General features: G+C 46.5%; 2 protein-coding genes across 2 annotated transcripts in view; one reads left to right on the top strand and one right to left on the bottom strand.

Annotated features, from left to right (window-relative positions):
• The first annotated feature begins 2438 nt into the window (after positions 1 to 2438).
• The window catches only part of TDRD9 (tudor domain containing 9), a 106527-nt gene continuing 96881 nt past the window's right edge, over positions 2439 to 12084 (top strand). The window contains exon 1 of the mRNA XM_010851310.1: positions 2439 to 2579. Within this exon, the coding sequence (XP_010849612.1) occupies positions 2548 to 2579 (32 nt within the window). The 5' untranslated portion in view covers positions 2439 to 2547. The remainder of the gene's footprint in view (positions 2580 to 12084) is intronic.
• RD3L (retinal degeneration 3-like) lies at positions 4073 to 5319 on the bottom strand. The gene is made up of 2 exons (XM_010851308.1): positions 5021 to 5319; positions 4073 to 4370 (listed from the first exon to the last, which is right to left on the bottom strand). Exons 1-2 carry the CDS (start codon positions 5317 to 5319, stop codon positions 4073 to 4075), a joined length of 597 nt encoding a protein of 198 aa, XP_010849610.1.

Below are 12084 nucleotides of genomic sequence, written 5' to 3'. Positions count from 1 at the left end.
GCCACGTAAGCAGTCCGTCCTTCTGACAGACGAGGCTGGTCCTGTCTTACAGCTGCCCCTGGGCTTCCTCAGCTGCGTTGGGAAGCTGCTCCCAGCGCGGGTATCTGATAGGTTGGACAGTGGGTGTGTTTGACTCCACAGCATACGATCTTTTCCTTTTGGCCCTGCCTTTCCATGTCTAGGCCTTGCATAGACGTTAGCGTTTGCTTGTGTTACCATCCAAGGAGTCTGTTTTCTCTTCACCCACAAAGTCCCTGTTTTTTAAAAACCTTCTATTTAACGGATGTAAGTTATTAGGTCATTTCCCCATTCATTGGGAAAGTACTTGAGTGTCTATGTCTTCCATGCGCAGCTGGAGTAGGCTGATGGAGAGGAGGGGCGGTCCGGCGGGAGCAGGCGCCGGGTCACGGGTTCGTCTTCGGTCTCAGTGAGAAGCTGCCCCACCCAAGACGTCCGGGGTCACTGGACGGCGCCTGGAGGCTTTGTGCGTGGCCGCCTGTGTGGTTCCCACTCCAGCAGGATGGCTGCTAGTTGAATGAATTGAATGGGGCTGGGGCAGAAACAGGGAGGTCAGGTATCAACTTTTATCAGCGCATATCCTGTTGGCTCTGTTTCTCTGGAGGGTCCTCAGTAACACATCATCCAAGCAGGAGTATCCTCTACAGGGGTATAGACCAGGACAGTGGCAGTGGGGGTGGTGAGCGACGATGGGGTTCAGGATGTGTTATCAAGAGGCTGGAACTCTGTAGCCGGATCAGATACCGAATGGGAGTGGGGAAGCAGGCACGGGTGACATCGGGTTTCTGGCCGAGCCCTTGGAAGCTGTTGGGACCCGCTGAGGAAGGCCGGGCCACAGGAAGAACTAGCGTGGGCGGAATACCAGGAGCTTGACCTCGAACATGCTAACTTTGAAATTCCTATTAGATAACGGTAAGTGCAGGTGGTCTGGAGTTGAGGAGAGAAGCTCGCTGTGGGGCTGGACCAGTGGGAGTTTAAGGCTCTGGGTGAGGGAGCCCCGAGCCTGGAGCACGTGGTCATTTAGGTTGTGAGATAAAACGTGCAAAGGCGGCTGAGGAGGAACACCAGCGGGGCCAAGGAAGGGCAGCGGGAAGCCTGTTTATGTAGCGCGTGCTTGGTATCCTGAGTGTGTATCTCTTAGTGCTCTCAAGGAATTATTTTGTGTTGCTTTCCCCACATAACTCCTTGAGGGTGGAGATTTTCAGTGAGTCTCCACCTCAGCACAGTACCTGGCACGTAGCGGGAACTCAGGTGTCCGAGGGAATGAATTGTCTTTGTGGGTCCCAGTTATTTTTATTCTAAAAACGATGAGAGTTGCTTCCTCATTTGCTCCTGTCTTGAATAAAGCCTGAAATCTGTCTTTACTCCTCTGACCAGAGCTGATTTCCCTCAGGTTGGGGCGGGGCACGTGTAATACCCTGGCAACTGAACCATAAAGTATTTTCAGAGTAAGGGTGTTTCATGGTGTATGCTGTTGCACACAGTCTTGTTTGTGATGTGTTTTTTGGCTCCTGCACCATAGCAAGGGGATCAGAATGATTCTGAGATGTCTGCTGGTAAAATTGGATGGATAGGTAGTAGTGTCATTTCCTGAGAAGCGACTGGGAAACACTGGGTGGAGTGCTGAGTTACGCTCTTAGTCTGTGAAGCGTGCTGTTTGGATTCCTCTGTTCCTTTCCTGCATTTTACTTATCCTGTTAGCGTATCTGTGATTTGGTTTAGAGCATGTTGATTTTAAGTTGCCCGTGGGCCTCCAAGAGGAGGTGTCAGGTAGGCAACCGGCTGTGTGCATTTGGGGCTGGAGGGGCCTGCCCGGCTGGCGTGCATCCCCACTCTGCCAGGCAGCATCGCTGTGCTGTTGGGGAGCCCTTGAACAGGCGTGAGGCCGTCCGCTCATCTGTCCGATGGGAACAGCATCACCTGCTTTCGAGTTCAGGATTGAGTGGGACACGCATGTGGTGCTCAGTGCAGTGCCTGCGTGGAGAGCCATGGCCGCCTGTTACTAGGTGGGCCGAGCTGGGAACAGTGCCGCCTTTCGAGAGCTGGCCGTGTGTCAGGCTACCAGAGTCCTGTTAGTGGATTAGTGTGTGTATTCCTTACTGTTCCCAAGCTCAGACCGTTAGCTGCTGTGCCGATACTTCATCTTTGTAAACCGTACCTGAAGCTTTCCTCCCCGCGTTTGTACCTACTTATGTTTTTAATCCTCATTCTTCTGTCGATTTAAAGTACTATAAATAGCCCCGTGTATAAATGTGTGCATCTACTAATATTTCAGGAAGTTACTTGTGTTATACTTTCTACTTGATTTGTCAGTTTTTAAGGAACAACTCTAGTTTTAAGTTATATACACTGATACTGACACAGGAAACGTGGTTATTGGGTTATTGCCGAAGACGAAAGTGGGAGGTGGAGGCTGAGAATGCCGAGGGCAGCGCGTTTCCCACCCCTTGCCGAGTCTGGGTGTACAGCTGGTTTGTGCCTTATGGGCGACTCAGTGGTGGGGGTCCGTCTTCTTCCTGGGCTGCTGGGATGACCTACCATCTACAGCCTCTTCAGTCACTGTAAGCTTTTTGATACGAACTATATTTAAAACTTTATTTTCTTCCCTTCTGGACAGAGAGGATTGCCCTTTCTTGAAAGTGCTGTAGACTTGGTCATTTTTTTTGTGCAGTGGCTGTTTGAGGTGCCTTGTGGGAGGAAAATGTTTTAAGCCTCTTCATGGTGTGTATTTTCTGATACACATGCTGAGGCTGCCGGTTCTAGTACTGAATTTCATAGACAAATTCCAAATTCTATTAAAACAAAAATTCTGTGAGGACCTATCATATAGCATAGGGAAATCTACTCAATACTCTGTAATGGTCTTTATGGGAAAATAATCTAAAAAAGAGTGGGTCTGTGTATATGTGTAACTGATTCAGTTTGCTGTATAGCAGAAACCAACACAGCGTTGTAAATCAACGAGACTCCCATAAAAATTACTTAAAACCCTGTTTCCATCGTTGATGCAGTGTCGGACCTCTTTTTTCTGCTTCCTGCATTCACTGCTCAATGAGCCGCTGTGCACTTTGGGGAGCATTTCTCTTTCCCACAAATAGTTCTCACTCTGTGAACTCTTACAGTGATGGAAGAAGCCATAGTTATGTTCTGAAAACCAAACAGAAAGGGAACAGGAGTGAAAGGTGTCTTTACTTTAAGTCTGCTTGGGGTGTGTTCCCATTTACCTTGTTTTATTAAACCCTGGTTGTGTTGACACCAGGATGGCCTGGAGACGGGAATGGCTGCCCACTCCAGTATTCTTGCCTGGAGAATTCCACGGATGGAGGAGCCTGGCAGGCTACAGCCCGTGGGGTTGCAAAGAGTTGGACATGGCTGAGCAACTAACACAGTATTGGTTTAGATCAGCATTGATTGTTTTTCTTTGAGAGTAGCAGTTACCAGTGTTGTTAAACCAGTTCATTTATTTTTATTCATAGTATAGATCTGTGTTTTTTATACTTCTCTTAATGTTGGTTGAGATTAAAGATGAATCTGAGTGTTGAGATGAAGCACTGCTTTGCTTGCAGACCACACGTAGTTTTCTCCCTCCCTGCCGCCTTCCCCCACAGAGAATGACTGACTCAGTCTTATATTGTAAAGGTAAGATTCACAGTAATCATTTATTTTATTCAATACATAGCTTCCTTTTAGAATAAAAGTCAAAGTTAATTTGTCAAATTTTATACTTCATACTTTCATATAAATTTCATATTTCAAATTTCAGAATAAAACTTAGTTTCTGTGAGTTGTGTTTGAGGTATAAGAAAATACTTCAAACAGTTTTTCAAAATATTTAGGAAATATTTTAGTTGAAAGCATACTGTTCAGTGAAAACATTGCATTTTAAAAGTGGCTAGAAAAGGAACACTATTTCAAATATCGACTACATCACAGAAATTTTAGCTTCTGATCTTGCAACAAAGAGTAACATCAAGTCACATCACTTTCTCTTAATGTTAAGAGTTCTGATGCTAAGATGGTCACCAAAAAACTCTTCTCTCTGGGTATAGGTAACTTAACTTGATGGGTAGTAGTACGGTAGGTTCCATATTCGATGTGAGAATGTCGGGAACCTGTTCTTTGTGTTTCTGTCTACATAACTTGAGATGGTGGGGATTTCATCTTTCTCTGGACCCTCGGAGCTGCCCCCTGGGGTCACGGAGCTCACAGGGCAGGCTGCGCCCGGGGACCCTTCCAGGCACTCCTGCTGACTGCCCCCGTCAGCGCTGCTCAGGAAGTCTCTCAGAACTTGCTTGAAGATGTAGACGATTTCCCACGGCAGTACATCATTTTCTGCCAGAACTTCTCGAAATCTAGAGGCAAAACACTTGTGAGTATTCAGTTCAGAAAATCTCTTGTCATAACCCTTTATCTCAAAAATTCAGCTTAAATAATGTGCTCATATAGTAGTTATCCATCTTTAGCGTAAACTGCTGAAGAAGGCAATGGCACCCCACTCCAGTACTCTTGCCTGGAAAACCCCATGGACGGAGGAGCCTGGTAAGCTGCAATCCATGAGGTCGCTGAGAGTCGGACACGACTGAACAACGTCACTTTCACTTTTCACTTTCATGCATTATAGAAGGAAATGGCAACCCACTCCAGTGTTTTTGCCTGGAGAATCCCAGGGATGAGGGAGCCTGGTGGGCTGCCGTCTAGGGGATCACACAGAGTCGGACATGACTGAAGTGACTTAGCAGCAGCAGCAGTGTAAACTGCACATTTCTTTAAAATTATGCTTCTAGTGAAGAAATTTTGAAAGTGACTTTAAAACATTTCCTAGCCAGTGAGTTATCAACAGATTTTTTTTTCTTGTCCAGCCCATTCTTAGGGATTTTGGTTGCTGAGCATTTGATACACACGGTTAAAGGACTTATATGATAAATAACGATCTCCACTCTTAAGTGTAAAAGGAGCTGAGAGCTGACAGCAGACATCAGGAGAAGAGAGTGTAGAGTTTTACCTGCTGAGAACAGTTCCCGTTTGGCATGGTTGAACCTGTGAGCAGAGAACTTCGAGTTGTCTTTGTTCAGTAGCTGAAATGGCTGTGTGGGGATGCTGGTAGCTTCTCAGCCAGTTGTAATCCACACCTGTTTTTTTCACTTTTTGCTCATTTTCGATCTCCTGTATCAGTCTCTCCCGTTCCTTCAGATGCCATTTTAATTCCCGAAGCAGAGTCTTTGTCACTACATCTGAGTCAGGGTAGTGTGTGGATTTGTAGGAATCATGTTTTGGCCATTTCATCCAGCCAAAAAATGGCATTTTAAGCCTGTGGAAAAGCTTTCATTTGTTTACTTGCATAAAATGTTATGGTTCTGATCAGCAAATATTTGTTTCTTTACAGTAAGTTTGCCAGAAAAGTGCATGAATTTTTCACTGGTTAGATATACAGGTCAGAATAAGATTAGAATGGATTATTTCTAACTAGGTCAGTGCCAAAAACCAGGCTTTTGAAATACTTTTATGTAGCTAAGCAGGAATGAAATACAGTCAGGGATAATCTACAGACTGAACATTTCCTGAAAATAACACTAACACTTGCTATTAAAAGTTCTTAGGAGGCTCTATAATATTAACATATAGGAAAGTGCTGTCCGCAAACAGACTTCTGACTTAGGTTTTTTATACAGAAAAGGTTTAAAGGTTACCTGTGAAGTTGCTGGGTCCAACGTGGCCTGTTGCTAAAGAGTTCACTTGAATTGGTGATGGAGCTGTGCTGCACACAGGCACGTCTCCTCCTCCTGGATGGGTCCCCTGTTGAGAGAATGAGCCGCCTCCTTTCCCCACTGAAACCGTCTTCAAAATAAATAACTTTCTGTGTTAGGAAGGAGGCCGTGATGTCTTCATTTGGAGAGAATGCTCCTTAATCCACCTTGTAAGTAACCTAGAAGAAAGGACAAAAATAACTCACTGTTTAATCTTTACAAATTATATAACGCTTCGCCTTTTGAATGTAGTCTCTTTGAAAAAGATGCCGGCAGCCACGGATTCTGGTCCTAAATGCATTTAGACATATCTTTGGTGAAGAGATGAAGAAAGGTCGTCTGAAGCACCACAGATGCGCTCCCAGCTAAAGTGAAGACTGTCGCATGATGTGATGCTCTGTGTGCGTAGCTGCAGGTCACAGTTTAGTGCTGTATTTTTATGCCTGTAGAGCTCTAAAAATAACCATGTTGCTTTTATTCTTCAGCTTAACTTTCAGGCCATTTGGAAGTCAGGTCACTGTCCCCGCTAATGAAAGCATGGGAAAGGGATGGGACTTGACTCCGCACAATATACACACGATACACATTCTGAGAAAACGCGCTACAGTTGTGCAAAGTAGGCAAAGAATGCTAGATATTAGTCCTGTGAAATATTTAGCAAATGTTACATTCTGTACACATTTTGGTTGTTTTCTAAATAGTATTTAAATTTGTATATTTAAACAAGTTGCAATGCATTACATATATTACATACACTGAAGTAGGTAACTTTATACTTTGTAATCTCTAGAAGCATGGTGATAAGGCAATCTACTGACTGAGGTCAGAAAAAAAAAAGAGACATAAGAACATATAAAGTTGAAAACAAAATCTTACAGTTCATTAAAGAAAATAATTTCTGGTTTTCTTCTGGAGCTGAGAGTGAAACTTGCACTTACTGTTCCGGTGAGTGCCGGCGTGTAAGGTCCTTGTGAGGGTTTTCTGTCCCAGAGCCTGTGTGTCTTTCCCTGCAGTGTGGACAGGTTCTTGACTCTCTGGGTCTGTGAAATGACTGCACAGCGCTTCCCTTTTATAATATGTGTTTCTTGTGTTGCTCTTTCCTCCAACTGAACTGTGACGAGTAGACCTCATTCATCCGCATCGGACCTGCATGTCACGCACGATAAAGAGGGATGCGTGTGGTCACCCTGCAGCTCCTGTTACTCACATGTTAGAAAACCCAGATGTCAGGGTTCATTATCTGCAACGAGCAGGTTTTCACATCGCATTGTGTGTAGCGCCGTGCGAAGGACGGGAGGAAAGTTTCTCGTGACAGAGCTGTCCTCTCGGATTTCCTCCTGACAGCACCGTGAACCACGCAGCTTCTCCCTCTGAATAACCTCCTCGTCGTTGCTTTGGTTCTTCACGTTTGCCTCTGAAGCGTCAGAGCTGTACTGGGTTGGAAGATGACCCGCGTTTCTGTCCCGGGCTGGCTTGCTTGCATACCGGTGTCTGTCCCTGCGTGACCCTTCAGCTTCACTCACACTGGTTCTGCTGAGGGGCTTGTCTTTCTTTTCCGTGTACCTACACTGTAACTCTTTTTCAGGGCCCATTTTAAATACCAGCTAATTTTTTCTTCGGTCTGAGGGAAAAACATCGTTTTCCCCTTGACCCCTGTTTGCTTGAGCTCTGGTCACATCTCTCTCCACTGCTATACTACTGTCCTTTAAGACCAGGTCTGTTCTGCCCCCGCTGGGGTTGCGGCTCTCCTTCTCTCAGCAGGTACCCTTGACTGTGCCGACTGTGCCAGGCCCGGGTGCATGTCGGGGACTGGGGGCCACGGGAGGCAGCGGTGGACAGACTGACTGTTCCCTGCCCTGCGGGCCCGTGGGCAGACGAACCCGAGTCCCCGAGGGGCCAGTGTGGTGGTCCTGGCACACTCAAGGCCTCCCTGGTTGGCTGCGGGGGTTGGGGAAGGCCTTCCTGGGGACGGGCTATCCTTGGAGCAGAGACCTAAGGGTCACTGAGTAAGCCACACAGAGAACTTCTCGAGGGGCGGTCTCCCGCCTCCCCTTGACCTGTTAGCACCTAGCTGGCTATCAAGGCTTGCCCAAGTCTGATCTTGACAGAACGTTTCCTACCGCCTGGACTCACATTCAGTACATTTTCCTTTGATCTTCCTTGGATAAGCCAGTTTTTCTAATACTTAGGGTGTGCCGCCTGTAGTATTACACATTTTGTTTTTTCTGTCCTAGCTCCTGAGGTCATTAGATTGAAACAGAGCCCAAATGTCATTCTCTGATTATAGCAGTTCCCCTACTGTAATGTAGATAGAGACAGAAGTATTTGTAGATCCGGGTAAGGAAGTACTTTTGCATTAATCCTGCCTGTTCATCAGAGTATAATCAGAATAATGTTGGATTTTATTCATCAAACATTTTAGTAAGTTGAATAAGTGAATTTTTTCTAATTAATTGTAACCTCGTGAAGCTGTTTTGTGTGGAAGACATAAAACTTGAACTGTGAAGCAGTTAGGTTAATTCCTTTTTGGTCACTGTCATGGTTTTCTAGGCTACATCTTGGCTGAATTGTAGAAAATTTTATAAGACAAAGTGAGATAGCATCATATCATCCCTAGTGTGCGTGTGTGTAAAAGTGTAAGATGTATAAGGAAGTACTTAAATTTAAGTCTAAAAAGACAAAACTTTGGAATCCTGAAGGGCAGGCTAAGGAGCCAGATTGTGTATAAGCAGATTTTGTATATTTGCGACCAGGGCCACCTTACACAGTTCTCAGCAGCTTTCTGTTGCAATTAAAGGCAGGTTTTTCATTGTAAGCAGACTACTGTCTTCCTGTTTTTAATTCCTTTGCTACTGATCTCAAAGTTCTGGATTATTGGTTCTTTTTTTTTTTTTTTGTCTGTTAAAGATGCAGTCACCATTTGAGAAACTGATGTTGAATTTCCTTTCCCAGTATTATTCCCTCCATAAGACGTCTCACGCTAAAAGCCGCGTTTTCATGGGGCTGTGCTCGTGTCTCCCTGGCTGGAGGGAATTCGCAGCACGTGCCCAGGTTAGGTGCAGCTCTCAGGTGGCCTCTGTTGTTGCCCTTGACCTTGGTAGACATGTTCACAGCTTTATAACTCGTTAATTAATATTTTCCTTTTTTGTGTTCTTGTTTAAAGCCTTCTTTACTCCAAAGTTATGACATAGGGGAAGATCAGCGTTTTAGGCTTAAAAAATAAGTACCCCCTGGGTGTAGTTGATTTGGAGTTAATTAGCGGTTGGTGTGAGGTGGGGGGTCCCCAGGTTGGATAGCCATTATCCAAAGTCAGTGGTTGTCGCTTCGCCCAGCAGCGCTCCTGACGGCTCCTAGCGCAGTCCCTGTGGGCGTGCCCTGGGCGCTTGGAGTATCCTCATATCGTGGGCCCTGGGTCTTGTCACACCCTGTGGGGCTGCAGGTTCCACCCAGCCTCCTGTGGGCAGCGATCCGAGGCCCATAGGGGCCTCCGAGCCTCGGCAGGGCTGTCCGGATCTGTCCTCAGTTCTCCAAGTCCGTGCTGGGCTGTCTGGGCTTGGTGCCGTGCGCCCAGCCCGGGTGAGCACAGCGGTTCCTAGGGGTTCCCGGGGGTCTGCAGCGTCCCAGGTGCTGTCCCGCCCAGGGCCTCCCTCTCCCGGTCCTCTGGCTGGAAGCCGGGGCTTTCTTGTCCTGTTCTGCCCAGCACTTCCTGCAGCAGCCTCTGCCCTCTAGGCCGAGCAGTGGATAGATTAAGAAAAAGGGCCGTGAGAGTTTGTGCTGCCGACAAGGGTCCATGTAGTCAAAGTGGTGGTTTTTCCTGTAGTCATGTACGGATGTGAGAGCTGGACCATAAAGAAAGCTGAGTGCCAAAGAATTGATTTCGAATTGTGGTTCTGGAGAAGACCTGAGAGTCCCTTGGACTGCAAACCAGTCCATCCTAAAGGAAATCAGTGCCCCTACACCTCTGCCTGTGCCAGGGCCCCCGTGTATTTTATAGTGTGGGGAGTTCAGGCCAGGGGCTGCCAGAGCTAAACACGATGCTCTTTGCCTGGTGAGCGCTCTGCATTCTCGTCTCTCCCTAGTCTGCCCGGTACCGCTTACTGGTCAGCGTTCCGCAGCAGCTGCGGAGGCATTCTGCCGGGAGTCACAGCTCCCTTCTGTGCGGGTGCAGTGTGCTTACCCATCTAACTGGAAGCTGGAGCCTTGAACTAATTCTTTTTTATTTTATTTATTTTATTTTTTTAAATTTTATTTTATTTTTTAACTTTACAATATTGTATTGGTTTTGCCATATATCAAAATGAACTCATTCTTGACTCCTCGTCACTCAGTCGTGTCTGACTCTTTGTGACCCCATGGACTGTAGCCTGTCAGGCTCCTCTGTCCATGGGATTCTCCAGGCAAGAATACTGGAGTGGGTTGTCCTGCCCTCCTCCAGGGGATCTTCCCAACCCAGGTCTCCTGCATTGCAGGAGGATTGTTTACCATCTGAGCCACCAGGGAAGCTGGTTATTTTACATACGCCGTGTCTAATAATGACGGCATATTCTATGGGCTCCACTTTAACTGCTGCCCCTCTGGTCTGAGCGATGTCATCTCTGGCCTTGGTTATATGGTGCTCTGTTAGGTGGTCTCCCTGCTTTTCTGCTGTGTCTGAGCCCCCATCATTCCACCCCACTTTACCTGATCAGAGCCATCCTGTTAAAATAGGAGCCAGGTATTGTTATTTCTCTGTCTGAGTGCCAAACTCAACTCACTCAGAGAAAAGGCCAAAATCTTTAGGATTAGCCCCTGCCAGTCCCCTGGTTCTCCTCTGCCCGAATCCCTGGCTCTTCTGTACCTCTACCCCCACCAAACCAGGCTTTCTCTGCTGGAGCCACATGGGCCTCTTGCCCACCTTCCTGGCACTTTGGCCTCAGGGCTCCTGCTTTCCTGACTGCCTCCCTCAGAGAGCTGCCCAGCCTTCATTTCTGTCTGGTCTTTGCCTGAGTGGTCCCCTGTATATTTTATACCCACACACCCCCCACATTTTCTTTATCCATTCCTCTGTTGATGGTCATTTGGGTTGCTTCCATGTCTTCAGTTCAGTTCAGTCACTCAGTCATGTCTGACTCTTGGCAACCCCATGGACTGCAGCACACCAGGCTTCCCTGTTCATCACCAACTTCTGGAGCTTGCTCATGTTTTTCGACTCATGTCTGTTGAGTCGGTGATGCCAGCCAACCATCTCTTCCTCTGTCATCCCCATATCCTTTTGCCTTCAGTATTTCCCAGCATCAGGGTCTTCTCCAGTGAGTTGGCTCTTTACATCAGATGGCCAAAGTATTGGAGCTTCAGCTTCAGCATCAGTCCTTCCAATGAATATTCAGGACTGATTTCCTTTAGGATGGACTGGTTTGATCTCCTTGCAGTCCAAGGGACTCTCAAGAGTCTTCTCCAGCACCACAGTTCAAAAGCATCAATACTTTGACTCTCAGCCTTCTTTGTGGTCCAACTGTCACATCCATATGTGACTATTGGAAAAACCATAGCTTTGACTAGATGGACTTTTGTCAGTAAAGTAGTGTCTTGGTTATTGTAAATACTGGGGTGCGTGTATTTTTTCAAATTAGAGTTCTTTTCTGGGTATGTGCCCAGGAGTGGGATTGCAGGGTCATACAGTAAGTCCTGTTTTTAAAGAAGCCTCAGACTGTTGTCCGCAGTGGCTGCACCATTTTGCATTCCCACCGACAGGGTGGGAGGGGCCCTTCTCCCACGCCCTCCCGCGCTTGTTGCACGTGGACTCAGAAGGAAGTGATTTGGCTGTGCCAGGTCTTGGTTGTGGTGCGCAGGCTCAGTGGCTGTGGCGCTGAACTCGTGTGCCCTGCGTTGGAAGGCAGAGTCTTAACCACTGCACTGCCAGAGCTCTCCCTATCATTGTAGACTTTTTGATGGTGGCCATTCTGACTGGCGTGAGGTGGCACTTACTGTTGTTTTGACTTGCATTTCTCTCATAATTACCAGTGTTGAGATCTTTTCATGTGCTTGTTGGCCATCTGGATATTGTCTTTGGAGAAATGTTTATTCGGGTCTTTTGCCCTTTTTTTTTACTTTTTTTTTTTTTTTAATTGAGCTGTGTGAGCTGTTTGTATAGTTTGGCGATTAAGCCCTTGTTGGTTGAATTATTTGCAAATATTTTCTCGCATTCTGTAAACTGTCTTTTCTTGGTTTCATCTCCTTTGCAAAAGCTTGCAAGTTTGATTAGGTCCCATTTGTTTATTTTTGCTTTTATTTCTGTTGCCTTGGGAGACTGACCTAAGAAAACATTGCTATGCTATGTCAGAGA

The sequence above is a fragment of the Bison bison genome, unplaced genomic scaffold, assembly GCF_000754665.1.
Source record: "Bison bison bison isolate TAMUID 2011002044 unplaced genomic scaffold, Bison_UMD1.0 scf7180017864302, whole genome shotgun sequence".
NCBI classification, from domain to species: Eukaryota; Metazoa; Chordata; class Mammalia; order Artiodactyla; family Bovidae; genus Bison; species Bison bison.
Note: the sequence above shows the minus strand (reverse complement) of the source record. Positions and strands in the feature narration are given on the sequence as shown.

Bases quoted from the DNA above. Each gene is read 5' to 3' on its own strand.
- RD3L (XM_010851308.1), bottom strand. From the start codon at position 5,319: ATGCCATTTTTTGGCTGGATGAAATGGCCAAAACATGATTCCTACAAA. The intron at 4,371-5,020 runs GTAAAACTCTAC...TTTTGCCTCTAG, and splicing joins ACGGGAACTGTTCTCAGCAG to ATTTCGAGAAGTTCTGGCAG.